Genomic DNA, 27,640 nt, shown 5'->3' on the forward strand with positions numbered 1-27,640 from the left:
AAAAGTCGAACCAGGATCCAAAATAATTTATATGTTTCAGGTGAGTTCAACTCAATGAAATAGCAATCACACATTGTAGATTTTTGGAAACATATCGTAGTTTTGAGCTGCCTTTTTGTTTTTACCTGGAAATTTTGTGTTTGAATTAAATTCTTTGGGCACTGCAGTCTTTTTTCTGAGAGAGAAAGAGGATTCCGGAGGACATGCGGCCCGTTGTCACCGTGAGCTCAAACCTTTCTGCCCGACATGCCGGCCCATCATCTATTAGTCGCTAGCTGGATTTCGGCCCATACAAGGGCGTTCTCTCTGTCTTGCCCACGAGGCCACCCCGAGAGCAGCCGACGCCGCCGATGCCGGACCGCCGGAGACCGCGGCTCGGCGCGACTCGATCGGATGCCGGCGGTGGTGCCGGCCATCAGGCTGCCCGGGCACGGCAGTCTGATCGGATTTGGTGATCGGGCGGACTCCAACGACGCTTCAGTTACCCTATTCAGGGACCAGCGGAGAGAAGGTGAGCCGCCGGTTCTCGTGCTCCCCTCCCCCATTTTTTTTTTCAAGTGCTTCGTGTTCATCCTCTTAAAAAAAAATGCTAAGTGTAAGATATTGCGAAGCATAGATCTTCTTTCTTATGTGATGTGTTTCTGCCAGGGTACTCCCGTAGTAGGGATCTTATAATCTTATCAATTATATAGCTTTGCAAGCCATTTCGGAGCAAAAGCTATGCTAATTTTGGTTGTTCATAGCTATCAGGAGTAGGGAAACAGTATTGTTCAGTAGTGAATAGTGATACACTCCACTATTTTCTTATTTTATCATCCACTTAGTGAATCGCAGAGCACCAGAGGCTGACAATTATCTGAAGCTTGGCACTGTAACATGGAGTAGTATCATCTAAGAGCATACATCCAACCGCCTCAGAATAACCGGAAGACCAAACTTAGGCTGAAGAGTCAGCAGATCTACTGGGGCGTGAACATAGTCAGGGGAAAGAGTGAAAGAGAACTTCTGAAGGATCACGGCCATTACTGACTTGGCTTCCATCATCGCAAAGTCCTGACCAATGCATGACCTTGGCCCAATTGTGAATGACAGAAGGGCGTGAGGAACCTTTGCTGCTTTTGTGACTCCATTCTGAAATCTTAATGGATTAAATTCATCTGCGTTATCATCCCAAACCTTCTTGTCTCGGTGCATGATTGCAAAAGGTATGATAATTCCAAACCCTTTAGGTATTTTTATTTCTCCAACTGCCATATCTGTCGTAGTTTTCCTTTGCGTGAAGACAGCAGGGCTGTAGAGCCTCAAAGTCTCAAGGAGAATCATTGTCATCTGCAACATAAGTCATGCCGTAGTTAGCTGAGGATGTCTTGAAGTACCTTTGAAAATATGCACATGTAGTTAAATGCTGCGATAACAATCAAACATTGTAATGCAACACAACTGTTCCGTATATGGGAGGAAGCCAAAATCTTTCTTTTTAAAAAAGGAAATAGAAAAAAAAACAAGAATCAACATATGGATTAGTTTTCTTGCCTCTTTCAATTTGCTAAGGTTGTGACCACTGGGATCATCTTTCCCAAATTCCCTCAAAACCTCCTTCCGAAGCCTCTCCTGCCATTCTGGATACACACTGAGCAAGAAGACTGTCCATGTAAGCAGAAGTGCTGTGATTTCATGACCAGCAAAGAAGAATGTTTTGCACTCGTGTATGATCTCATCCATGCTCAAACTGATCTGTTGTTGCTTGCCTCCTTGCTCGGTTGGAATGCAAGCCTCAAGCATCAAACCAAGCAGATCATTTCCATATAGACTCCCTTCTGACCCTAATCGTGATTGAATGATCTGAACAAGCGTACCCCTAAGCTTCCTTTCAAGCTTCCACTTCCGCCTATTGCTTGCTGTAGGAAGGTAGCTGAACTCAAAAGAACATGTGATGAATGAGTTATGTATGTATTTTGGTTCATGAAACAAAATTCTCATTTTTATTTGTTTTATAATAAAAAGTCATTCCATAAGCCATGAGGGGGGAGGTATTAGAGATGTTACTTGGATCCTGGTATCTGTACATCAAGGCGAGTTTCTACTACGATCTCCTGAAGCTCTTTCTGTGCATGGAAGTCTTCTATTCCCAACTTGTAGCTACTCCCAAAGGCCGTATCGGATATGATATCTGCTGTTAACTCATGAAATTGTTCTTCAAGTTCAACTTGAGTTTCACCATTCTTGTTTTTGGATGCTTGGTCTTCTAATTCCTTGACCATGTTTTGAGCACAAGCGACCATTGTTTTTGTCATCATCTGGAAAGAAAAGGTCATATAACACGAAGTGATGAAGACAACTTCATAGGAATAAATGTTTTACTTGATGTATATTCCTCTGGTACAAATTAGATTTTTGATGTGATCTCTCTATTTCATTTACACCATGTCTACAAGGAACTAATATGTGGATGGAGATATACTAATGCTGGCATAAAGGAATACTTTAATTTCAGATACAATTGCTGCCTAAACCCTACAATTTATCAAGTGCATTCCATTTACAGCCATGGAGCACAACTACAAACTATGAGATTAGCACATAAAATCACCTTTATCTTGTCCATGGCAAATGCAGGGTTGATTACTCTGCGATGCCGCACCCAGTCTATGCCTTCCACAAAGACCAACCCTTTACCTAGCAATGCCAAGACTGTTGGCTGTGTATCATTCTTCAAGAAGTATCCAGACTTGTTTGAAAGAATCTGCCTTGCCAATTCAATATCGAAGATGCAGATGCGCGGTTTTGGCCCAAACCAGTATAGAAATGGTTCTCCTGGACATCTAAGGCAGAATGGCATAATCCATGGAAACTGGGTCGGAACTTGGGATACTCATGAATATCTAGCATAAGACTTTCAGATGTTTGGTTTGTAGATAAGGAAAACGGTCCAAATATAAACTATATGGTCCAATATAGGTGTGTGGTTTAGTTGTGCTTGTGCATGATGCTATTCAGATATAAGTACTACTATCGGTACATATTCATGTGATCCAAATTTGGTCCATTGTCAAAGGTTCGTATCTTTTGTTCTCCTATTTTAGAAACTTTTTTCTACAAGGTACTCCTTTTTATTTTTAGACAAGGATACTATAATATGGTTAGTCCTCTTGTTCAGTTTTATCTGTGGCCTCTCGTCCATAAGCCTTTTATGTGTCTACCATACCTATCAATCTAAATTAATCCTTGAAGCATCCGACGAATTATATATATCTTATTTGATACAGATATCAAACATGATACATCTTAGCCGTTGAGTGTATTTTTTTTCCCCAACTGTAGTGTAATTGTTCAGTTAGGACTACAGAACTTGCTTGGGACTGAAGTTGTTCTAATGTATTTGTTCAGTGGACGAATCTGAAGAGACATATGGCACTTGAAATCTTACATATTGAATAGCATAACAAACCAAACCAAGCACAAGAACATATAGTTGAGAAGAACCAATACCATATTGATCCCTCCATTTGAGGTAGTGTGATGCAACCCTTGGGAGGTAGTTGTGATCATGAACATCCAGCACCAAACCGTCTGCCTTCTCCTTCATTCTCTTGATGTCCTCATTGCAACCTTTGAAGAATTTGTAGGGAGGTCCAGGGATCCCATGTTTCCTGAGCTTGTTGGTAATGATTTGAGGCTTCCATATGAGGCGCAACATCACATAATCCCATAACCATGAGATGACAAGGACAAGCAGAACAACGAGTAGCAGAGCAAAGGAGGCCATGGTGAAAGATGGGCTTGGGAAGAGAAAGGAGCATGATGCAATATATATTCTCTTTTCACTTGTTCTAGAAGTTTTTTCTGTTAGCAATAATCCTGTGCGTGTGTGTTCTTGCATGAGTTTGTTCCTGGGAGACCTGTCGCCCCCCCCCCCCCCTGGGCCACACACACACCACCCCCCTCCTCACATACATATCCTTGTAATTTTTATGGTGCTTTTAATTCATAGACATCTATTTATTTGTCTCAATGAACATTGTTTCTGGCGCTCATTGAAAAGGAAAAAAATATTTGATGGAGAAGATGATTGATAGGACACCCGAACTATTTATGTGATGCGAAAGAAATTTTTAAATTGACTTCATTCATGCAGGGATAGCACCATCATTTTCATGGCAAGCATACATCCATCTGTGAATTGCCAGCTACTGAGATATCAAGCAAATGATATGAATGGACCAATTGCAGAGAGATGCAAAAGGTGCCAGATGTCAACACCAGAGCCAGGTATACCACTGCTCATATCCTTCCTGCTTTTCGTTTCTGTGTTCTTGGTGTCATACTGGACTGGCAAAGTGTGCACATTATTTGGTATGATATAGGAGATAGGCAAGTGCTTCAAGGCTCTTAACAAAAATCAGAGGAGAGATACCATAAGATGAGATCATGTGTGATGCCATTCGATGGCAGTAGTTACTAGGAAATGAACATTGATAGTAAGGGAGGAGGCTACATGAGAAATTTGCCAACAGCACATTTGGATGGTACATGGTGATGCTGCTATTTTTTCCTGCTCTTTGAACAGAGGGAGATACCATGAATTGACTAGAGCAGTCATCATCCTTGGGCTTTATTCAACTATTCTTGGCAAACAACTTAGAGTGGAAAGCTTACCATCAAATGATTAGTAGACTAGTAGTCTTAACGTTATAACAGATATGAATGTACAGTATCAACTATAAGCTACCAACATTCAAAAAGTTCCCTACATTACTCGGCACTCTTTTCATTACCTTGTAGTGATACAGGACACACATTGATCTGTGCTGTTCAGATCGATGATATTTAAGACTAGTGTTCTCATTCTCCTACTGTGAGGTGGTGCTTCTGCCTGGGTTTTCTCAATCCACCAACATTGCACTTCCTGCCACTATTCTTCAATCATATCTTCTAGAAGAATAAAGCTGATAGCTATAGATACTGGATTTGCTGTGCCTGTCACAGAATATGTGCACATCTTGTACTGTTGCTTTATTGCCACATAAAGAAGTCTATTATCTCCAATAGACATGTACCATTCATAAACGAAACATAAAAAGGCTGAAAGTGACAACTTTGTCTTCAAGGAATGACTGAGAATTTGGTCCTTTATATGATTATATCAACACCATACAATGGAAATGGATTCTGTGCCTCTCTACACGCCCAGTCATTGCAATCATGCAGTGGGAGGGAATCCAAATTGTGGTAGTAAAGGGCCTTCTAGTCAGCCTACCTGACCAAGCTAGAATTTGGAAAGTCAGGTACCCAACTCAAATAAATTTTGGATAAAAAGTTGTGTAGTCCTTACAGATTATATTAGGATACCTCAGAAGTTTCCAGTTGCAGTCCATAGACATTTTTATTTTTTGTTGCAACTACAGGTGGAGAGCACCTCTGAAAAGTGTAGGTTTTCTAGGTTTATGTTTAGGAGAATGAAACTAAAAGTCTTTGAAATACTAGTAATGTTTTACCTGACTACACATTATAAAATTCTGCTAATAGGCTACATATACAACAACCTAACATCATACATCCAATGGCTTTAAAATTATGGCAATACTGAACTTCAGTTGAGGTGTTACAATCTGCTGGTGCGTGCACATACTTTGGGAAAGTGTGATGTAGAATTTCTGAAGGATCATGGCTACTACTGACTTGGCTTCTAATTTTGCAACATTATGATCGATGCCTGACTATTCTGATCATTGTCCTTTGACTTTTCAGGTTTTTCCTGTAGTTCAGCTCCATGACCAGCAGCACAAGAACTAGATTGTCTTTTCCTGAGCCAGATAAACAGATTCTCTGCATGGCTTTGTGCACATCTTTGATTCCTAAACGGATTTATTCCAAAGTCCATCTTGGGCTACAGTTTAAGCGAATCCCGTCTGACACAAACTAGCATGGAAGAAGCACAGCAGGACAGAAAATCTCAAGCAGAGCTGGAACAGAGAGCGCACGCAGTGGCAGAACATGAACTATATGAAAGGAGGGGCCAATTAGTGCTAACTTAGCTAATTTACCGTGTACAGCTGTGCTAATATACTATATCTTAAAGAAATTTTCCTGGCCAAGGGGGGCCACTACCCCGTTTGGCCTCTACAGAGGTCCGCCAGTGAGCGCACGTCTTATGGCTTGATCTATACGGTGCTGAATTCAGCCTGTCAGAATTGATGGAACAAGCATGCCGTACTGAACCTCCATGAAGCAGCAGCACCCTGGAGCAGAACGGTCGGCACGGCAAGGGTCGCTGCAGCAGCTGTATCCTGTTTTTGTTGTGGTTTCATTTTGACTGTCACAACATTATTTGGACAAAGCCACACTTCCTTCTGTTGAGCCGAATGGCGCGCCTGCGCAGGGAAAACACAGATCAGCGCTCGACACTCAGGCAGAGGCGCAGTCTTCCTCAGCGAGAGTTGGTCCTCTCTGCTTTGTGTCCGGTCTAGCTCCATAGCCACCTGTTTTTCAACAATTTGTAGGCATTTTAGATACACTGTTTGGTGAATGAAGTCCCAAAATACTGACACATGCATATTTACACATCATAATTCAGCTTCATAGGATACATACAGAACCATCTAGCATTATACATCCAGTGGCCTCAAAACTATGGGAAGGCCGAACTTCGGTTGAAGTGTTATAAGATCTGTTGGTGCATGCACATACTTTGGGGAAAGTGTGAAGGAGAATTTCTGCAGGATCATGGCCATCACTGACTTTGCTTCCAACATTGCAAAGTTCTGACCGATGCATGACCTTGGTCCTATTGAGAATGATAGAAGGGCTTGTGGGGTCTTTGCTGCATTTGTGATCCCATTCTCAAACCTTAACGGATCAAACTCGTTGGCATTTTCACCCCAAACCTCTTTGTCTCGGTGAAGAATTGGAATAGGTATCATAATTCCAGTGCCTTTAGGGATACTGAGGCTTCCCAGTCTTATGTCGGATATGGGCTTCCTTAGCATGGTCAAAACAGGGCCATAGAGTCTTAGTGTCTCAAGGAGCACCATTGTCATCTGCAATGCCAATTTTTATGTTAGCTATACAAGCCTGCAACCAAATTTTCTACAACAAATAATGTGGTGACGTGTCACATTAGTCTAGTAATCAAGATATCCATGATACCTCTTTCAGTTTGCTAAGCATGTCTGCAGTAGGATTTGCCTTTCCGCATTCTCTCAGAACCTCCTCTCTTAGCCGCTCCTGCCATTCTGGATGCAGACTGAGCAAGAACACTGCCCAGGTAAGCAAGTGGGATGTGGTCTCATGCCCTGCAAAGAAGAACGTCTTGCACTCATCTATGATCTCATCCATGGTCAGGGCCAGCTCATCTCGTTTCTCTCCTTGTTCTGTCATGAAGCAAGCCTCGAGCATCAAACCGAGCAGATCATCCCCGAATCCGCTTCCTTTCGATGCTAACCGCGGCTGTATGATCGCCATGAGCGTCGTCCTCATCTTCTTTTCTAGCATCCACTTCAGTCTATTGTTTTTAGTAGGAAGATACCTGAAAAGGAAGATTTCATTAACAAACCATAAGCATGTAGATACAGAAAAAAACACGATCACTGCTGAACCAAGAAAAATAGAGTAAAATCACTTGCTTGAATCCTGGCAGTTGCAAATTGAGGAGAGTCGCCATGGCAAGTGCCAGGAGCTGCTTCTGTGTACGGAAGACCTCTTTTCCCTCTTTGTAACTGCTCCCGAAAGCGGTGCGGGAAATAACTTCTGCTGTCAGCTCCTGAAAGTGTCTGCTGAACTCCACTTCCACTTCGCCGCTCTTGTTGGTGGCCGCAAGCTCCTCGCACTCCCTGATCAGCCGCTCGGCGCAGCTGACCATCGTCGTCGTCATCATCTTCATCGCAGGATCGTGAAAGCGTATGTTCAGAAACTATGATCAGTGGGAAACTGGAGCTGAAAATTCAGCAGATTGTCAATGCCTCACCTTCAGCTTGTCCATGGCGAAAGCCGGATTGGCTACCCTCCGATGCCGCACCCAGTCGGTGCCCTCCACCAGCACCAGCCCTTTGCCGAGCATCGCCAGGATAGTCGGGTGCGTGTCGGTCTTGGTGAAATGCCCGGACTTGTTCCAGAGAACCTGCCTCACCGACTCGTAATCGAAGAGGCAGATGCGCGGTTGCGGACCGAACCAGTACAGGAACGGCGCTCCTACACACCGTTGAAATGAAAAAAAAAAATTGAGTACCATACGAAGTGAGTGTGAAATAATTTTTTTTACTTGTTTCAAGCCATGGAAACTGTGTTGTCTCTAGAAGTTTATAGAGTCTAGTGGATCAATTTTGTTACAGGAGAACGCTATGCGATTTGACTAAACTTTCCTCGTATTTCTGTTCTAGTGTGTTCAAATTTTGATTTATAAGCCGCCTGCTCCAATTCAAATTCGAAAGTCCATTCTAGTCTTGTTGACGCAGAGTAGCATGAAAGAAACAGAATACTGGAAAACATCTGGAGCAGAGCAGGTGAGCAACAGAGCACGCGTACCGTACTTGTACTTCCAGGCGAGGAAGTGCGGCACGACCCTGGGGAGGTAGTCGTGGTCGCGAGCGTCGAGCGCCGCGCCGTCGGCCTCCGCCTTCATCCTCCGGACGTCGCCGTTGCTGCCGCGGAGGTACCTGTAGGGCGGCCCGCGGACCCCCTGCGCCCGGAGCACGGAGGCCACGGCGCGGGGCCGCAGCAGGTGGCGCGCCACGGCGTAGTCCCACAGCCACGCCGCCGCCAGCGCCAGGAGCGCCGCGGCGACGGCCAGCGGCAGCGGCAGGGCGGGCGCTGCCATGGCCGCGCCGAAGATCAGTTCGCTGATGATGATTGCGAGCCAGGGACAGGGAAGAGGGAGGTGTCGCCGCGCGGTGGCTTCTGTAGTGTGCTACGTTCGGCTAGCTAGATTTGTTGGAGAGATCGTGGCAGGATTTTTGGTTTGACCGATTTGCCGCTAGTTGCCCGGGCGTGTGCGCGACGTATCTTGTCGTTCCTGTGCAGCCTTTTTCTCTGCTGATGATGATGCCAATCATTTCATTGTTATCTTTATTTGGCTACGAAATGGGCGTGGACACGGGCGGCCCTGCGACGTGAAGCTGACACGCTGAGGTAGCCAGAGATGGCGCATACGTAGACGGGAGCCTCCCGCGGCGGGACTTGGACGCACCAGAACACCTGTGTGGCAGAGGCGTTAGCATCATGGGTGTCGGTAATCGGTATCTGCTGCTGTGATCGTAGATGCCTGGCCGCCTCAACCCCCGATCCAAGACCAGAGCCGCCGCCACCACCACCACCACAGTTTTGTTCTGTCCCCATACGCGGTTCGCCCCTCCCCGCCCCGCCCCGTGGCTCCTCCCGCATGCACGCGCGCGAGCCCAGGCTGAAGGACGTGGTCTTCCCCGGCGAGCCGGTCGGTGAGCGATCCCCTCCGCCGCCGCCTCCGCGGCTGCGACGACAATGGCGGACAGCGCGGTGACGGTGGTGCGAATCATCCTCGCCATCATCCTGCCGCCGCTCGGCGTCTTCCTCAAGCACGGCATCAAGGTGCGTACGTGCAGCGCTCGCGCTCGTACCAACAGAGCATTCAGGCATGCATGCAGCAACATGCATGATCTCGTGATGTCCTAATTCTCCGATCACGCATGCATGCACGCAGATCGAGTTCTGGATCTGCCTCGTCCTGTCCTTCTTCGGCTACCTCCCCGGGATCATCTACGCCGTCTGGATCATCGTCAAGTAAATGGCTCGCGATCGCCGGACACATGCATCACCGATTCACCGTGTCGATCGGATCAGGCGAGACGACATGGATGTGCGCACAAGCATTATATTATTCGTGCAGAGATTCTGGCCATTGTTCTTCTGTAGTTCGTCGGACTTGGGAGTTCCATTTGCGACAAGAGTTTTTGGGTGGATAGGAGGCGTAGACGGGGTTTGCCATTGATGGAGTAGTGATGCGCCGCAGTTTTAGGCTTAGCTTTTGTTTTGGCTTTATTTGCAGAGAACGGGTACTCAGTCATATTCGGTCTGGTCTCAGGTACAGTTTGTACAGACTGTTCCGACAAAAGCTTCCGGTCCAACCTTGTTTTCTTTTCTTGTGTGATCCCTGCCCATATGACCATCCTAGGAATACTGGACCATCAAGATCCTCTGGATTGACGCCTACCATTGAAAAATCGCGCCAGTTAAATTTTAAAATAAATTTAAAAAAATGCAAGTAGTCATACCGAGTCTAAAACTCAAACCTGAATGGACAGGTTCTACCACAAGAAATATTACCGACTGAGCTACGCTTAGTTCGCTTCTTGTGTGATGAAGTGGTATGCAACTGAGCTACACTTAGTTCGCTTCTTATGTGACGAAGTGGTACGGATGAACAGATGAACATGCAGGTTGATGGGCTCAATCTTCAGGACGACCCAGGAAAATTTGTTGGGCCTTAATCCGTTGTTCTTTCCGTGCCTTCGTTTTCCCTCGACGGCGTATAATAAATGTATAATAGCATTTTGATTTCCCTTGGCCCTTGTACGCATACGTGCGAGTGCAGGCATGGCCGGATCGGAGCTAGATGTGTTTACTCTGGTAAGAACATATGACCCCGATGAGTTTACTGTTTACCGACATGCCCCCTGTGCTTTTGAGGTCGTGGATTTGATGTCCTAATCCAACTGGATGTTAAAATTAAGTTGAGTTTAGCGATCTGATCCGTTCTATCTAGTCTGAATTTATTGATCTTTTCAGTATAATCGGTAGCGCTTCTACCTATTCCTTTATGAAAAAAATGCAGGTGGTGTGCGTCACCCACACCGCAGCATCCCATCGCATAAACACTGTGGCGCCACGGGTCGCTCAAGTAGTCCAGAAGCGGAAGCGAACCGCTGAGTGGAAGCAAATGAAAGCAAGACGTGACGGAACGGGACAGGCCAAGTCGTAAGCAGTAAGCAGAGCCTGTGGTTTCAAGGCTCTTTCAGATATAGTCAGCTGGATGTTGGCGAGAGAGAAGCAGCCTGGTGCCGCCACGGCCAGTCAACCAGTATCCAAAGAAAACCTGATAAAAATCAAAGAACAGGGAGACGACACAGCACCCGGCGGACTCGAGTCCCGACTCTTTGAGACCACCAGACAATCGATCACACACTCACACTGACGCAGTACAAGTACACACAACATCTCACGCAGCGATCAAATCAATCAATAATTAAGCGGCCGGCCGGTCGCCGGCGGCGGCGGCGGCAGGGCACGGCGATCGGTCGGTCGGCTCGGCTAGTACTTGCGCTCGAAGTCCTCGGTGGCGCGCGTGGGCTGGTACCCGATGCCGTGGCGGTTGTTCGGGAACACCATGAACACGTACCCCGCCGCGCCGCCGACGACGGGCGGGAGCACGGCCATCATGGTGCGCTCGCTGACCTCCAGCGCCGGGTACAGGCAGGCCACGGTGTCCGCGTCCAGCAGCGCGATGGTGGCGAACACCAGCAGCGACAGCGCGGCGTGGACGAAGTCCCCCGCGCGGAGCCGGTACGCCGACAGGTCCCGCGCGGGCGCGTCCGGGTCCGGGGAGAAGGTGCGCAGGCCGCGCCGGGTCACCACGCCGTAGTACACGCGCCCGTCCGCGCCCACGTAGCTGTCGGTGAAGGAGGAGAAGGCGCAGAAGCCGCCGCAGAGCGCCACGAGGAGCCCGCTGAGCACCTTGTTGGCCGTCGAGCAGTGCCCGTTGTTGGTGACCAGGGGGGTCAGGAACTGGAACAGGAACACCGTGCCGCTGGGGAGGAGCTTGATCAGGTCCGCCACGCCGCGCAGCGCGCGGTCCGCCACGCTCACGCTCCTCGCCGGCGGCGACGCCATCGTCGATCGTCCCTCCTCGGTGGTGCTGCTAGCTAGTAGCTGCTGCTGGCTGCGTAGCATGCAGTTGCTAATTTGTGCCGATTTCTTTGCTTCTCGATTGGTGTTCTCTGGCGATCGGATCGAATGGCGCCGATGATTTATAGGTCAGGGCTGCTTGGTATCAGATGCTGGCAGCGCGTGACATGATCTTGTGGACGAGCCGAGACGGGGGAGCTGGAACGGTTGCTTGGAAGGATGGTGCATCCGTTTCCCGGTCGGCGCTGTTGGTTTGCTTCCACTCCTCGACGACATGGATCGATCGAGATGGCCTTTTTGCGTGCTTTAAGCAGGGACATACGACATGCATGCTTCGCAGCTCGCACTGCTTGCGAACACCGGGCCGGTCTCTATCCGGTTTTATATTATTTCTGTGTGCATACACTACTCGCTTTTTTGCTTGGCATGCCTGACGACGGAGGGACCGGCCGGATTTTGCTTGCTTGCTTTGTTTCCAGGATACATGCGTGACAACATGGGCTGGACTAAGGCTGAGTCCAGTGGCGGGGGAGATATCGCCCCGCCACGTCAGCTCTCATCCTCACTCTCACCCCACCCCTCCAATGCACAGGCTATAGTGCCAGGTTTCACTTCTCTCTTCTCTACGTCAGCTTTTCTTTTCCAAATTTAATTATTTCAACCTCCACACGCCAGCGCACTGCCTCGCTACCGCCCGCCTACCGCTCCGCGCGCGCCTGCCAACGCGGGTGAGAGCGGGACGATAGCGCCCGCTCTCGCCCGACGATACTGCTACCGCCTTCTCTCTCCCTCTCGCCTGCCTCTCGCCTCGCTCTCGCCTGGGCTGGGCTGACAGAGGGGCGGTACCGCCCCCATTGGCACCAGCCTTAGACTTGGCACACCATGATCATGGTGCGAGCTAGCAACTGGTTTCTTGCATTGTGTCGAAGAAGCGACGGCTAATTTGGCCATTACTGGAGTGGCCGGTCGAATGGGCACCGACCAGTCGGCCGGGTGTGCCTGACTGATGACAAGGTAATAAAGGTGTTGTCTGTGGGTTAAGATTACTACTAATTGGGGAAGGTAGATAGCATGCGTGCAAAGTTCCTTGCACGATTCTGCTACTGCTTCCACAGTCCGTGACTCCGTGTCGATCGACTCTCTTTTTCCTTCGACATGGTTTCGCGCCTTTTGCTGGTGTCAGACTTTTCCAGAGGTGATGGGCGTTACACCTGCTACGCCGGACAGACACCTGCAGGTTCGACGGCGCAAACTGGCAAACATACCGGGAGTTTCATGGCAAAAGTAGCCGTCGGAGACTGGAACCAAGACTCCGGCGGGGAACATGCATCAAAACTTTCCTCCACGAGGTAATGGTTGCCACGGGGTAATGAACTTTCGCTAATTTACATGAAAAATCTGGTTGCAGTACAAGGGAAACTCATCAAAACATTGGAGGTGCTCATAGGCTGCCTCCGCCCCTGCTGCGATCTATATAGATCTCTATAGGAAACTTTTAGTGCTTTATTACTGTTTTTTTGGCACCACTTCTTTAAGCTAAGTATTATTCAAATTTAGGTACCTACATAAAATAAAATAAAATAAAATAAAGTTGAAGGGCCAAAAGCAAAACTGGCCCAGCGCGGCTTGAAGTTGAACCCAGCCCAAAAACTACAGGCCCGCTAAATTGTTGGGCAGGTCTAATAGCACTTTTGTACCTTGAAATAAAAAAACAACTAGCTCTCCGCCTCACTTGGGCCCAATTTACTGGGTCGATGCAAAATTGAGCCTAGGCACGAATTTGGTAAATCTGTCTCACCTTCGCAATTCCTATACTTAGTTTATTTTGGGATGGAGAGAGTATTTACCATCTCCTCCCTATTAATCGTGTCACACTCCGCACAATGATGAAGGGCCTTCATCTTAGCGTTGGTTAAACTGACGAGTGCATAGGTTGAGGATGGCTGGAATGGTTGTCTAGTTACCAACCAAGTGAACTGTTTTTGGTCCACAAAGCTGCACCTCGATGGAAAGAAGAGTGACTGTGACCTACTACTATAGCTTTTCCTTCTCTGTCGCGCCTCTTCTCTTTATGAAAGGAAGTTCATAAGAAAAAAGGGCTTCAATGTTTGACTTTCGGTACAGACACCAACTTAATTTGCGTATATAACTTGTTTGTGCTTGCTAACAATAGGGAGTTGAAAGTTGCATAAGAGGATCTCTTGCCACTGCAGCTCTTACCATTTTGTGGGCTGGTGGCCTTATATTGACATCCTCAACGTTCTTCCTTGTGCAATCAGAGCATCTCCATCCTCCCAATGGTTGTCGAACGAGACTCTCTACTTCTTGAGTAAAATCAGACCCTCTACTTCTTAAGTAAGAGCTCCTTCAGTAGCCTCTAACTCAATTATCAGTGGATAGAGTGCTCCCTAGAAATTCTCCTGGAATAGAGGATGGAGGAAGAGATTTGAAGATCTCACCAAAATGAGAACTTTTATAGAAAGTCTGTTGGAGTGTGTTTTTATTTCACTCTCTAAATTAATTAATTTAAGATGAAGATTTATTGGAAGGATCCGCCGAAATTGCTTACGGCCGCACGGAAACGAGCGAGGACCTAAGCAATTGCACGCGGCTGTCACGCGTAGAGCAAAGGTACGAAAAGATGTGCGCAAAGCCGCAAAAGAGTTTGAACCCGTCGCCATCTCCGCCTCCATTCCTGGAAAACGGGCCCACTTTCAGTCGTGGCGCAACCAACTCACGCGGCGGACGAGGAGGGGACGGGGCGAGTGAGCTAACCCCGGTCCGCCCGCACCATACCGCAGTCCAAGTCCGCCTAGGCTGGCTAACCCAAACCAGCGGTCGAGCTCGAGCCCAGTCCACCGGAAACCCCACAACCCTAGCCACCCCCGACTCGAGCCGATCGATCGATCCCCCTCGCCCCTCCTCCTCCGACCCCGATCCGATCCGATCTAATGTTCCCCACCGTCGACGACCCCTCCGCCGCCGGCGCCATGGTCTCCTCCTCCTTCCCGGACGCCGACGCCTACGGCAACGGCGACTCCGACGACCTCGACTTCCCCGTCGACCCCCACCCCACCCCCGTCTTCTCCTCCCCCGCCGCCGCGCCGGCCTCCGCCTCCGCGGCGCCGCCGGCGGCCGGGGCCGGGGAGCGCCGCCCGCTCTTCCAGCGGCTGTGGACGGACGAGGACGAGATCGTGATCCTGCGCGCCTTCGCCGAGTTCACTGCGCAGCGGGGCACCTCCTTCGCCTCCCACCAGTACGACACCACCCCCTTCTACGAGGACATGCGCCGCCGCCTCAACACCGGGTTCACCAAGAACCAGCTCGTCGAGAAGATCCGCCGCCTCAAGCGCAAGTACCGCAACTGCGTCGAGCGCCTCCGCGTCGCCGGAGCCGGCTTCACCTTCCGCTCCCCGCACGAGCAGGCCATCTTCGAGATCGCGCGCACCATCTGGCGCCCCGACTCCGACAAGCACGGCCGCGACTCCGACGACGAGGGCGCCGCCAACGCCCACGACGGGCCCCTCGCCCTCGACGCCAACGGGGAGTCCACCAAGTCCCCCACCTCGAGGCCCCGCCGCGGCGGGCGCCGCCGCCGCACGGGCGACTTCCCCGCCGACGCGGCCGCCGAGACACTCGCGCTGCCGCCGGCGCCCATGCCCGTCATGGCGGAGGACGCGCTCCCGTCCTTCCCCGCGGCCGGGATGCCGGCCATGGACGCCGGAGTCGGCATGGGCGGCATCAGCATGGACCCCGCAGCCGGACTGCCGGCCGCGATGTCAGCGGCCGCGGCGGCATCGGCCGTAACCGGCGGCGGTACCGCTGAAAACCCCATCCTGGCGGCGCTGTTCAAGGAGATGGTCCGCGCGATGCTCAGCATCGGCGGCGGCGTCACCGCGGCGCCGCTGGGGCTGGAGCCGCCGCCCGCCATCGCGGGCATGCCGATGGAAGGGGAGAAGTGGCGGCAGCAGCGGATCCGGGAGCTGGAGGTGTACCTGCGGAGAATCGACCTGCTGCAGGACCAGGCGAGGGCGGCGCTGGAGGAGCTCAGGTCCGCGCCGCAGGCGCGCGGCGGCATGAACACATGATTGCTCACCTCAGTTCAGCTTGCGCCTTCTTGCAGATAGCATCGTCCATAAGAAAGGATCATTTACTGGTAGATTTGTAGCAGCAGCAGAAGGGTTTTGCTCTGTAATTCTGATTATCTGTCCGTCAGACTAGCCGCTTCGCCGTTCTTATTTATATATAACTTATATAAAGATTGTCCTATTGTTCCTTATCTTAGTATTTAAAAGTTACAAAAGGGAATGCGAGCTGAGCTGCTAATGTAAATTGCCTGTCAGTCTTTTCACTGCACATGGAACATCATCGTTGCTGATGCAACCCGACAAGGCAGACAGTAGCCAAGACCCAAGAGTACCGAACAGCTGCGAGATGCATTATGAATACGAGGAATACTCGAGGAAAGTTGAGTGCATCAGAGAATTTTGCATCACTCTGAGAAAGGTGGAGCTGAGGTATTGTACTTTGCAAACAGTTGTAACAGTACTCAGATGACACTGTCTGAAGACTGAAGGGGGCCACGAAGCCACACTTCTTGAAGCACGCAGCACCTTCATGTGACAGCAGGTAGCAGCTTCTCTGGCTGCGCAAGCTACTTGTCTTCAGAACAGTCACCTCAGCGAGAAAGAATATCAAGAGAGGACGACACATTCTGCAGCCAACTTAGTTAGAAGCACAGCTTTTCAAGTTCAAAATTTACCCTCAGGCACAATTGTGCCAGTGCCACTGAGGAGACACATCAAAAGCCCTTTTGTATTCCTATATCTTCCTCATCTGCCATTACAAAATGTCAAACTAAATAGAACATGGTACCCGAGGTTGCTCCGTATTATTTGGGGCAGAACCAGCAGGCTATTCACAGCTCTCTTTGGCACACAAGCTTCACTTAACACTGACATATTGGTCCAGCTCCAGTAGGCTATTCACAGCTCTCTTTGGCACACAAGCTATACTTAACACTGACATATTGGTCCAGCTCCAAACCTCTCTGGTGGAATATGATGGGTAGAACAAAGATCATAATGCAACATCCCAAAAACCTCTAGATGAATGTGGATCTCAAAGACATTTTCTACCTGCCACTCACCAGCACATCAAAATATCCATCCAACATGAGCATAGGAAAAGAATCAAGACTTCACTTTTCCTGTAGCATCAGTAGTTGCGATATCTGCTGTTGTGTTTATGGACAGTGGCTGCCACCCTGAAGAATGGGGCACAATCCACTTCTTCCTAACAATTATGATATGGAGAATCTGGAGAATATTGCTGAGGGCACAGTGCTGCAAGCACGATCTCTTCAAGATCATTGCAGCTTGGTACCTACCAGTAAAGGAGAAGCAGGTATATAACTGCATTCTGGAATGAAAAAAAATGATTACATACCAGAAGTTACAAAACCTCACCTTGACTGAGAGTTCTTTATTCCTGAATAACCACCACTGGTTGATATGTACTTATGAACCATCTCTAGCTCCTCTATGGGATTCTTTGCTTTGCTATTTGTTACATTCACACATTTCCAGAGGCTCTCATCTTTTGCAACAAATAGTGGCATATCGTGTAGTAACTTCTTCATAACGACAGCTTCATGTCGAATAGCCAGTTCAAGAGCCTTCTTAACATCAAAACTTGTTAAATTAATATCTCCATAACATATGCAGTCTGCAATATTTGATTCTGTCGGGAATATCTTTTCAGTCTTCAGTATGCCCAAAGCATGTAATATTATTCCTATAGTACCTTCATTCTTAGGAGAATTTGGCGGATATCCTGGCTTATCTCCAGAATGTCCATAACTTTGCATGTCACTGGATAGACTAGGTTGGTGCCCACCTCTGCAAGTATCGCTGCATGGAGAATGGCTACTATGAGGATCACTAGAGTGATTCAGATAGCTGCTGGTGTTAGAACCAAAGTGAAAAGATGATATGCTCTCGTGAAAACCTGTACTATGTCCAGAAATATCTGGCATTCCCATAGAAGGATCATTGGTAGGTGCACCTTGGAAAGGTGGCCTGGTCTCAGCAGTTCCTCTAGGGCATTCAAAAATATTCAGTCTACTAAAACCATTGCAAATATAATCCAAACCATCAAAATTTGAGCCACTGGACCATGTTTGTATTTGTGCAGAAGGAACCCCATTATGTGCTACTGATCGCGGAGCAGAGCTGCCTCTATGTGACACAATATGAGGATGAGTACCTGAATTATGTTGCTCCGATAGCAGAGAAGACTGGGCTTGCTGGTATGTTGGATGGTACTGGCCACTACTAACACCAAAAACAAAAGTTTCATTTTTGGCTGTGCACTGAAATGATGTGCTAGTTTTGTTACCAAAAGCGGATGCTGCTCCATCTTGATCCAAATGTTCAGTCATTAAAGATCTATGAGCTAATAACAGCGGACTTGAGTCATTCACCTTTGCGCTCTCAAGTGACTTAGAGCTTGATATTGCTGACAAAGATTGACTTGGATAGCTCAAAAGGCTTCCTTTAGAATTATCAAGAAGTCCATTAGATGGATTTATTTCATTGCTTGCCGAAGCTGATGAAACATTGAGCTTGTGTTCATTTCCTAACTTTCCAGTACTATCACCCATATTAGAATAACAGGGGAGCTTATTCTGTGCTTCAGAAGATTGGGATTGCTGATATTCTGGATGATAATTGGCAGTACCAACATCAAAATCATGAATTCTGTTTCTTGACGCATGCTCAGCTGATGAGCTAGGCTTCTTAGCATGGATGGACTCATGTGGTAGTCTCACTTGCTCAACTGATGTGCTAGGCTTACCAAAGATGTACTCATGTGGTGCTTTCACTTGCTCAACTGATGAGCTAGGCTTCTTACCAAGGATGGACTCATGTGGTGCTTTCACTTGATGCGAATGAGCAGAAGCTACAGGTTTTTGAGCTGATGAATGGGGCAGAGTAGAAGTTGACAATGATGAATTAGAAGCTTGGACTAGCCCAATTGTACTATTTCCTATAGGACGTTCATGAACTCCAACTGAACCAACTTGCTTGTTTGCAGAGCCAAATGTGGCATTTGTCTTCTTTACATACTTCTGAAGTGGCTTCACCCCAGGTCGATTGACTGCCTTTCCCTTATTACCACCTGTTGTAAACTCAGAATGAAGCTTATTCTGCGCTTCGGAATATCTTAAATGCTGAGATGTTTCATTATAATGACCATTACTAGCAACAAGATCAAGAGTTGCATTTCTTGGCACTCGCTCGGACGATGTGCTAGGTTTCTCACCAGGGACGGACCTGTGTGTTGCTTCCACTTGCTGCGAATGAGTAGAGAACACAGATTTCTGAGATGACAACTTGGACAAAGTAGCCAGTGGAACTGAGGTAGCCACCTTTGCACATTCCGGTGTGTCAGAACTTGATGATGATAATGATGAAGCAGAAAAATGGTCTATCTCACTCGATGTGCTTCCTATATAACTTTCAGAAACTCCACCAGCTGGCGCTACTCGATCTTGAGTAATTGCAGGAGTAGATGAACTACTTGCCTTCTTTACATACTTTTGAAGAGGTTTCACTCTATTTTGGTTACCTGCATTTCCATTACTATCACCTTTACCATATTTGGAACAAACCTTACTTTGCGAGCACTTCAATGTATCCGAACTATTCACGTTCAGCTTGCAACCTAACACGCTTCTTGCAGGCGCCGGCTCTGGTAGCAGCAGCTCTCCTGCTGTAAGGTTTTCCCAGAGCCAAATCTTCTTAGCTGCAGCCGCAAGCGCTTGAGATGATGCATTGGGAGGTCGTACTAGCAGGATATCATAACGCTTCATCCTAAGCCTGTGAAGGAGATCGGAGAGATCCTGATCGCCTGAGATAAGCAGGTAATTTCCTGGTGGAGGATTGTCGAATGCCCAGAACAACATGTCAACAAGCATCCTCTTCTCACTTGTGTCTTTGCTCCCTGGCAATCGTCGGTGCGGGAAAAGCATATGATGAGCACAGCGAATCCGATTACCCACGCGCTCTGATTAGGCGGCAATGGAGTGAGCAGGAAGGGAGAGAGTCTGTACCGGCGGGGACGTGGTTAAGGCAGATGCCGGTGGCGGAGAGCGCTGCCAGGACGGGCGGGGGGACACGGGCGGCGTCACCGTAGGCGGCGATCGAGACGGGGCCCGCGTACCCCGCGGCGGCGAGCGCGGCGATGAGGTTGTGGGCGATGCGATGCGGGTCGCAGCGGCCGCGGGGCACCGCGCACTTGTCGATGTCCCACCACACCGACGTCTTCGCCGTCGTCGGCGCCGCCCCCGCCGCCGCAGGCGCGCACTCTCCCATTGCCTACGCGGGTCCGATGGGCTGTTGATCGGATGGCTGGCTTAGGGTTTCGCCGGCGGCGGCCCGGACGGTGGTGGAGCCGGCGGGCCGGGCGGGTGGAGTCCTTATTGGTTTTGACGCCGGCGCCGTCGCCGCCAAGGAAAGGAGAGAAATCAGAGACCGACTCGTTAAATTGAATGGATCAGATCAATTTGGTGCCCCTTTCGTGTTTCCGTGTAGGGAAAGGTCTATCAGTTTTACGCGATTTTAACATTTGGTGCACGCCTGGTTTATGAGTTTGCTAGAATCTTATTTGAATGCGCTTGCATTTGAATGTTCAGTAAAAGTTTGTTGAAATAATTTCGTAGATTGCTGACAACTTGTTGAACCGAAAACACTATCTGTCTCACGCAATTTAGCATTCAGGCATATTATGTTCTCAAAATAATTCATTGTAGACAGTTGATTTTTTTTTTTTGAGTTCCTGCAGTTGCTTCTGACCTGTAGGGGTTCAGCTTCAACTTTCAAGGCAGGTTTTTAAGGTGCAAGACCACGAGCTTTAAAAGAAAAAACCGTGAGCTGCAGGTAAGCGACAGAGCTCAAAGCTCGCGACGGCTGTAGCCCTGTAGCGGGAGTCCGCGGCAGGAGCCGGTTTTGATGGGGAATGCTCCAGCCAATACATCTTTTAGTGGAGCGTTTGGTTCTTAAAGGAACAGGGGATTTCTACAGAGAATAGGCTCATTTTAACATCAGCATTCATCAATTCATCATTAGAATCCAGTGAAATACGACCACTCAAACTAAAAATATGCTAGGTTTGGAGTTATGGACTTATGGCCATTCGGTGAATCCCATTACTCAAACTAAATGCCTCAGGTACTCGAGGGCAAACTATTTTTAGAGGTTGAACAATTGTAATAGCAGAAGAAATCAGAAGCAAGATGCTTCCAGAGTACGACACGTACAGATGAACTATATAAAGCTGGCTGGCCTTCGGAACTATATTTGCATAACAGCACAGCAATTGCGAAAGCAAATCGAGTCCTAATTACAGCAATGGCTTCTTCCCAATTGATTAGGGCAATGGTTCCTCCGAATCTCCCAGCCGTGATAGGTGGAGGTAAGCATCAGTTCCTACAAAAAAGGGAAAAGGCAATTATAATCAGCTGAATGCCCAGAGTGTAGCTATGCTGTATTTCAAGATGGAAATAGATGCAGCAATATACTGTGATGCTGATTGAACATCTCGGTTTCAAGAGCTGTAACTTATACATAGCAAATTAGCGTAACTTCCCAAGGTCATAACTGTTAAGAATTTAACCTTCAGCGTCACTTTACAAAAATGGAAGGAGCCATCACCAATCACTAATCAAAATCTAAGACAGTGAGTTATGACAACCAAAGAGCAAGATGAATATGGCCGCATTGATCCGTATGTAAGTAAACATCAAAAGTGAATGTATGGACATACCATATCCTTCCATAGAGATGATCTGCAAGTCCCCACCAAAATATCGAGCGTAAAGACGACTAATAGGGATCCCATAACCATATCCAGCCATAGTTACTCCTTCGTTATGTTCATCAAGATCAGGAGGGTTTTCTGCTGTACTATATAGATAAGTAAAAATTCTTGAGAGGCCACTCCTTGGTATTCCACCACCTTCATCACTAATCTGCAAAAGTGGGTTATTAGTTGAACAGCTCATGCCGAATCTTGAAGAATCGCAACCCTTGAAGTTTACAGACACAGATGCAGTAGATATGAAGTTTACTGATATAGGCACAGAAGATATGAAATTTAGAGGTATAGGTGCAGAAGATACGAAGTTTACTGATACAGGTGCACAGGGATACAATGCTTACTGATACAGATGCACAAAATACGAGTATGTTGGTGGCATACCATAGAATTAATGAAAGCAAAAATTCTGACAAAAGGATATTGGTTTAATTAGATTGATGTGGCTATCAGTTGACGTCCTCAAGGGCGCTTGATTTTACAACTAAGTTAGTTGCATTTGTCTAGAACCAGAAAAACAAACCAGCTGGCACAGCTTGGTGGCTATTAATATTGGATCTCTTATCCTTAGGCCAGTAAGAAATAAATGATCAATTTTCCTCAAATCTCCTTTATTCCCTTGACTGACATGTGACATAACCACCATGGAACCAGTGGCGGAGCTGGTGATTTTGCATGCCTAGGGCCAATATCAAAGTGTGTAAACCATCCACACTGGGCCATGTACTGATAGTTAACAAAAATCAAAGTATAAAATACATATTCAAGATGATATCACAGTTTCACACATAATTGTACAACAAACTTGTTTAAAATATGAACCGATACCAAAAAAGCTTTAATTAATGATGATTTGGTCCATCCTGGACTTCTTAGTTCTCATATAGCACATGAACCTAAACCTTTACAGCCAACGTTAAACCAAGTATCCTTAAAACGGATTTGTGCCTCAAATCCTGAATTGATAATCCTTTCTTGAATCACAAACTCCAAAATTCTGAATTATATCGTAAATCTAATCTTTCCATTTGCCATCACATTTTTCAAGAACGGGTAATCCAAGAAATGCGAGCACGCAAAGTCGCATTCACGCTTATGCCTATTGTGCAGGATCAAATAACTTAAGCAAATCAGGATGGATCATAGAGATCGGGTAAATCAGGAGGATGTAGGATTCGTAAACACTGATCTGCTTCGTTGGGTAGCTGCTTGCCTGCTTCTTCCGTTCAGCCGCATGCACGAGCCAACAACGGTTGCTGGCTAGCAGGACTCGGGGGAGTACGGGACACCCGACTGCACGTCGCACGGCAGGGGGAGCGCTAGGAGGGCAGACCTGGGCCGACGCGCATGAGTAGCAACTAGCAAGGCGCGAGGCCAACCTGGGGTGAGACTGGGCACGCGCGACGGTGCGAGCGTGGGGCGCGACTCTTTGATGATGAGTGTGCTTGCCTGTCTGTTGTGCCTTTGCTGTTGCTGGGCTGACGACTAGGGCTGATCCATGGTGAAAAGAATTGGGCCAGAAAGATTTCAAGAGGATATAAGAGGTCTTTTAGGCCACGCCTAGGGCCGTGGCCCTAGGCCCAAATCCGCCCCTGCACGGAACCACAGCAAGACAAGAAAAGTCTAGTGTCAAGGTCAAGGTGGGCTGCAAAACTACATCTACTACAATGTCTATTTATCCTCCAGGCACATATCAGACACAAAGGCCAGGATCACCCTATTAAATAACAGCTCACGAGTTTGATTCTCTATAGTTACCTTTATAGTGTGTGCCTGTGCAACAACTCAACAAGTACTACAATGGGAAAATTAACATATAAATTAAAAGTTCCTGGAACTGTAAGGTTGTGAATTTGAAAACAAATTCTTCTAAACCATGTTTGACACTATGAACTTCCCAACAAAAAATGCAATAGGGAATCTGAGGTAGAGTCACACCTTAATAGTTACATCCTCTGCTCCATCTGCAACTATGATCCGAACTGGAGGTGCATGCTTATCAGAGTTCATGTACCGTTCCTGTACGGCACGAAGGGAGTTCTTCACCAACTCGAAAATCATGAGATGTAGATGTGGTGTAACATATCTGGAACCAAAATTTTAAGAATAGATCAGAAAGTCACTCAGAAACTCTCCGCGGTTCAATAACTTTTTTGTCAACCAAATGATTGGTGTAGTACAACTAGATTGTACAAAAGGTTACTACAGAGGTTAAAGCAGAACTAGAATGGTTCCCAACACATAGTCATAAGACGAGAATAGCAAGTTAAAGTCATATATAAACAAGTCAACCAAAAAATCCACTGAAAACGATGAGAAAGAAAACGGTCAAATGTGACAAGAGATACATGTGAATCTTGAACTAAGCATGACGGCATTTAATTAAATCAAAGGCAGGTGGCGAGCGTTCAGGATGCGAGCTTACGGAAATGTAAAATCTGGATCTCCATATATATCGACATCAGGAGCTGATCCATACTCCCGCATGCAAATAGCACGTGCATCTTCACTAGCAATTCGAGCTACTGTCATGGGTGACATTTTTGTGTTTATAAGTCCTATCACACCAGGCTCTGGATCAGGATCGTGCAAAGCAACATGCTGCCCTGAATCAAGAAAATCAGCAGATGGTTATTCCATATCAGGACAAAAGCAGAAGCACGGATGCATTTTTTTCCTTTTTTTAATGACATTAACGACAACCGCATGGCAACTGTTATCTTTAAAGGCAACCGTTGTCTTTAAAATGAGGGAAAGGGATGATTGGGTAACTATTAACCACCAGATGCCGAAGAACGTTACAACAATTACTTCCAATATCCAGCTAAGAATACTGTTTATTAACTACTAACCACCGCATTCTGTGGAAAATCATGACGCTTATGTTTGAACCTTAATTATAGTTTCCAAATAAATGAAGGTTGAAAAAGCTTTTAGCAAGCTGTCAGACAGAATGACAGGCTCAGGTGCCCTTTGGGTAAGAAAGAAAGCAGTAGCAATACAGTGGATTTTCATAACAGATGGCTAAACTGGGGCAGTAGACAGACTGCTTTTCAATCAACAGTGTGTTGATACCTAAAGTGCTAAATTACCAAGACTGACCGGTACACCCTTCTGACAACTGGACATAAGAGAGGTGCAAGTGCTAAGTTCACTAACCTATCAGCATCCGGATCCCAATCCTTGACATGTAGAAGCGGTCAAGGAATTGATGGATCTCATCGATTCCAGGGGGAAACTTCTTTGAACCACCCAAGTCCTTCTTCAGCTGCTGCACTCCCAATGCAATTGTTGGCACCACATTGGTGTGCCGCACCCTAATCATTTTGATCATCTGGGTGAACGCGAGCTCATCTTCCTTGCTCCTCACCTCTGGGAAGGACCGGATGTCACGGAATGAGTCCACGTACCAATCTCTCACCTTCATAGAGGCAAACAGACAAAAAGTTAGCCATGAAAATGTATATCTGCAAGAATCTGCTAGCTGGTTCGACTATGTGAGTTCCTCTTTTTTGAAATATTTGCAACTTGAGAGATCAGGTGCTTCTGATTCTTGAATCGATAAGTTCAAGAAGCCAATAGGATTAGAAAAAGATCCAAATTAATTTAAGAAAGTTGGCAGGTAGGAATGTTCCAGATTTCCTCATCATTCTACGATACAACTATGCTGCATCTACAAGACCCGAAAGCAATTCTCAAACAAAGTTGGCTGGAATTGAAAAGAATGATTTGATGATGTACTTCAGTGAAACGGAGAGACTGTAAATGACATGACAACTACGAAGTTATTTGGGACTAATGCAATCATTTTTAATTCGTCAATATATGAGGCTCAAAAAGTAGCAAAAGGCAGATAGTAGCTCAGAAATAGGATAAACAATGGGGTATCCGCGAAACGGGACCATCACAACAATAATAGCGGCCATCCTTCCTGTTCTTCTTCCCAAGAAGGCAAGAACCGGCAACAAACATAACATGGAAACAGGCACATTATTATATATTTATATTATAGAAAATCTAGGAACAGAGCACTGAATCCTAAAAGAAATATTATAAAATTGTAAACATCCTAGGAGATAAACAGGTGGCAAATCGATCACTCGCGAAGACTTAAACAAACCCTTCATTCGACAAAAAAAACAAGATGTGCAGATCAAGCTTAACCGCAAGCAAAGCGTCTGAAGTTATCCACACTAAGGAAACCACCCAGCGCAACAATTAACAAACGAACAAATCGACCCCGCGCGCGCAACCGCCCAAATCAGGATGCGCCACGGGAGAATTTTAGCAACGAGGAAGACGCATGAGGGCGACAAATCAACCTTGAGGATGGCGGGCTTGCTGGAGAGGCCGAAGGGGAGCGACTCGAGGTCGAGCGCGCGGCGCGCGATGCGGATGGGGAGCTCCTTGTGAAGGAACTGCGCGGCGAGGAGGAGGGTCCGCTCCGTGGGCCGCGCCCCGAACTCCATCATGTAGCGCAGGCTGACCCCGGTCTGGCGCATGGCGCCCCACCGCGCCACCTCCTCGGCCACCGCGCGCGCCACGGGCTCCGACGCCATCGCCGGCGCCGCGCCTCCGCCTCACCTGCGACTGGGGGCGGGGTAAAAAAAAATGGCGGTCGGTCTACGGCGGCACGACGGCGACGCCACCGGAGCGGCGCATCGGCGTGGTGGGATGAATAAATAGTGGGACGCAGGAGGAGAGGAGGGAGGAGTGACGGAAGAAGAGAGCCAAAATGGGATGGTATGTGTGAGTGGGGAGACGGCAACGACGAAGAGGAGAGGGGATCGGGAGCGCGCGGTGGTGGGGTCGAGTGTGTGTGTGCCACCGGGCAGTGGGCCACTCCTGTCAGTGTCGCCTACTCGCCTTCGGCGTGGCGCGCCGAAGAGTGGCCGAGCCGGGCGGTGCGGGAGACTGCGGGAGGGAGTTGCATGGGAGTACACGGACCTCTCGCTGGCAGGTGGGGCCGCCGGATCGGTGGTCCCGTGGCACGGATTACCCCGCGGACATGGGGCCCGCGACGGGACGTTTGGGGTGGACCATTGCTTGGCGAGCGCGAGCTCTCTTAGTTCCATGACAGGTGGGCCTGGCAGCGGTCTCGCGAATCGTGTGCGATGGGGTAAGGAAGGCACCCGGTGAGCGACGCTGGCACTCGTACCTCCCAGCGAGGCTCCTCTCTTTCACGCGTTGACCTGGTCGTTGCGCTCCGCTACTCCGTGAATTTGTGCTTCCTTGGGCAAAAAAGAGAAGGCAGCTCCGCAGAACAAGCGTCCCGAGTCAGTAAACCGTCAGGATTTGACAAACGACAGGTAACGGTCAGCATCGTTAACAACCTAACATGTTTTACTAAGTTACGTATCCGTCGATAAATATATTCGGAGACATTTGGTTGGTTTAGCAAAGTAAATACGACCATCTAAATCTTTGATTTTAGCTAAGTGAGCACGGTAGTGCTCAAGAAGAATTGGCCACTGACACGGAAATGGTGGATGCAGCTGCTTGTTTTCCGGGCTAAACCAGGTGCTCTAACTCTAATGAGTACAGCACGTCGCGTCGGAGAGAAAGAAGCTCCAACTTTGGCGATCGAGCCTGTAACTATCCAGCCGATCTGATGATCAATCTCGTTGCTGTCCCAAACGGTTGGTTGAGGTCGTAGCGTCCCGACGAACGTCCGGAGTCAGCAGCCAATCCGTCCAGTTGCATGGACGTCGTCAGAGCATAGCCAGAACAGGAAGAAACGGAACGCCGGCTTCTGTGTGATGGCGACAGGATTAATTTCAGGTAGGATGAGTAATTATTGTGCGATTGGTCGTCACACAAAGTGCCATCCGACGTGTACACTTTTGGAATATTTAGGTCTAATAGTGCAAACATCTATCATGTAAATTCA

General features: G+C 47.9%; 6 protein-coding genes across 11 annotated transcripts; 1 reads left to right on the top strand and 5 right to left on the bottom strand.

Moving 5' to 3' along the window:
- Positions 1–753: 753 nt before the first annotated feature.
- On the bottom strand, positions 754–3,906 carry LOC112874719 (cytochrome P450 709B2-like). 4 transcript variants are annotated; one of them, XM_025938216.1, is made up of 5 exons: positions 3,490–3,906; positions 2,591–2,676; positions 2,047–2,297; positions 1,534–1,912; positions 754–1,329 (listed from the first exon to the last, which is right to left on the bottom strand). In XM_025938216.1, exons 1-5 carry the CDS (start codon positions 3,878–3,880, stop codon positions 892–894), a joined length of 1,545 nt encoding a protein of 514 aa, XP_025794001.1. In that variant the 5' UTR covers positions 3,881–3,906; the 3' UTR covers positions 754–891. The 4 variants fall into 4 exon arrangements, with proteins under 4 accessions (XP_025794001.1, XP_025794000.1, XP_025793999.1 ...); XM_025938215.1 differs by having other exon boundaries at positions 2,591–2,691; XM_025938214.1 differs by having other exon boundaries at positions 2,591–2,814.
- Positions 3,907–5,784: 1,878 nt separating this feature from the next.
- Positions 5,785–8,931, bottom strand: LOC112874721 (cytochrome P450 709B2-like). Of its 3 annotated transcripts, XM_025938219.1 has the most exons (6): positions 8,521–8,931; positions 7,964–8,187; positions 7,623–7,873; positions 7,147–7,525; positions 6,592–7,037; positions 5,785–6,479 (listed from the first exon to the last, which is right to left on the bottom strand). In XM_025938219.1, exons 1-5 carry the CDS (start codon positions 8,810–8,812, stop codon positions 6,606–6,608), a joined length of 1,578 nt encoding a protein of 525 aa, XP_025794004.1. In that variant the 5' UTR covers positions 8,813–8,931; the 3' UTR covers positions 5,785–6,479; positions 6,592–6,605. The 3 variants fall into 3 exon arrangements, with proteins under 3 accessions (XP_025794004.1, XP_025794005.1, XP_025794003.1); XM_025938220.1 differs by lacking the exon at positions 5,785–6,479 and having other exon boundaries at positions 6,523–7,037; positions 7,964–8,188; positions 8,528–8,931; XM_025938218.1 differs by lacking the exon at positions 5,785–6,479 and having other exon boundaries at positions 6,523–7,037.
- A 2,014-nt stretch (positions 8,932–10,945) lies between these two features.
- On the bottom strand, positions 10,946–12,334 carry LOC112876820 (protein DMP2). Its single transcript, XM_025940998.1, has one exon. It carries the CDS (start codon positions 11,914–11,916, stop codon positions 11,278–11,280), a length of 639 nt encoding a protein of 212 aa, XP_025796783.1. The 5' UTR covers positions 11,917–12,334; the 3' UTR covers positions 10,946–11,277.
- Positions 12,335–14,523: 2,189 nt separating this feature from the next.
- LOC112874730 (probable transcription factor At3g04930) lies at positions 14,524–16,149 on the top strand. The gene has a single exon (XM_025938229.1). The coding sequence runs from the start codon at positions 14,823–14,825 to the stop codon at positions 15,957–15,959; it is 1,137 nt and encodes a 378-aa protein (XP_025794014.1). The 5' UTR covers positions 14,524–14,822; the 3' UTR covers positions 15,960–16,149.
- A 439-nt stretch (positions 16,150–16,588) lies between these two features.
- On the bottom strand, positions 16,589–20,498 carry LOC112874729. The gene is made up of 3 exons (XM_025938228.1): positions 19,988–20,498; positions 17,340–19,878; positions 16,589–17,256 (listed from the first exon to the last, which is right to left on the bottom strand). Exons 1-3 carry the CDS (start codon positions 20,247–20,249, stop codon positions 17,064–17,066), a joined length of 2,994 nt encoding a protein of 997 aa, XP_025794013.1. The 5' UTR covers positions 20,250–20,498; the 3' UTR covers positions 16,589–17,063.
- Positions 20,499–21,011: 513 nt separating this feature from the next.
- LOC112876231 (pyruvate dehydrogenase (acetyl-transferring) kinase, mitochondrial-like) lies at positions 21,012–26,496 on the bottom strand. Its single transcript, XM_025940292.1, has 6 exons — positions 26,073–26,496; positions 24,910–25,171; positions 24,176–24,356; positions 23,689–23,836; positions 21,700–21,904; positions 21,012–21,362 (listed from the first exon to the last, which is right to left on the bottom strand). The coding sequence occupies exons 1-6, from the start codon at positions 26,307–26,309 to the stop codon at positions 21,304–21,306; spliced, it is 1,092 nt and encodes a 363-aa protein (XP_025796077.1). The 5' UTR covers positions 26,310–26,496; the 3' UTR covers positions 21,012–21,303.
- Positions 26,497–27,640: the final 1,144 nt, after the last annotated feature.

This window comes from Panicum hallii, chromosome 9 (genome assembly GCF_002211085.1).
Source record: "Panicum hallii strain FIL2 chromosome 9, PHallii_v3.1, whole genome shotgun sequence".
Lineage (NCBI taxonomy): Eukaryota > Viridiplantae > Streptophyta > Magnoliopsida > Poales > Poaceae > Panicum > Panicum hallii.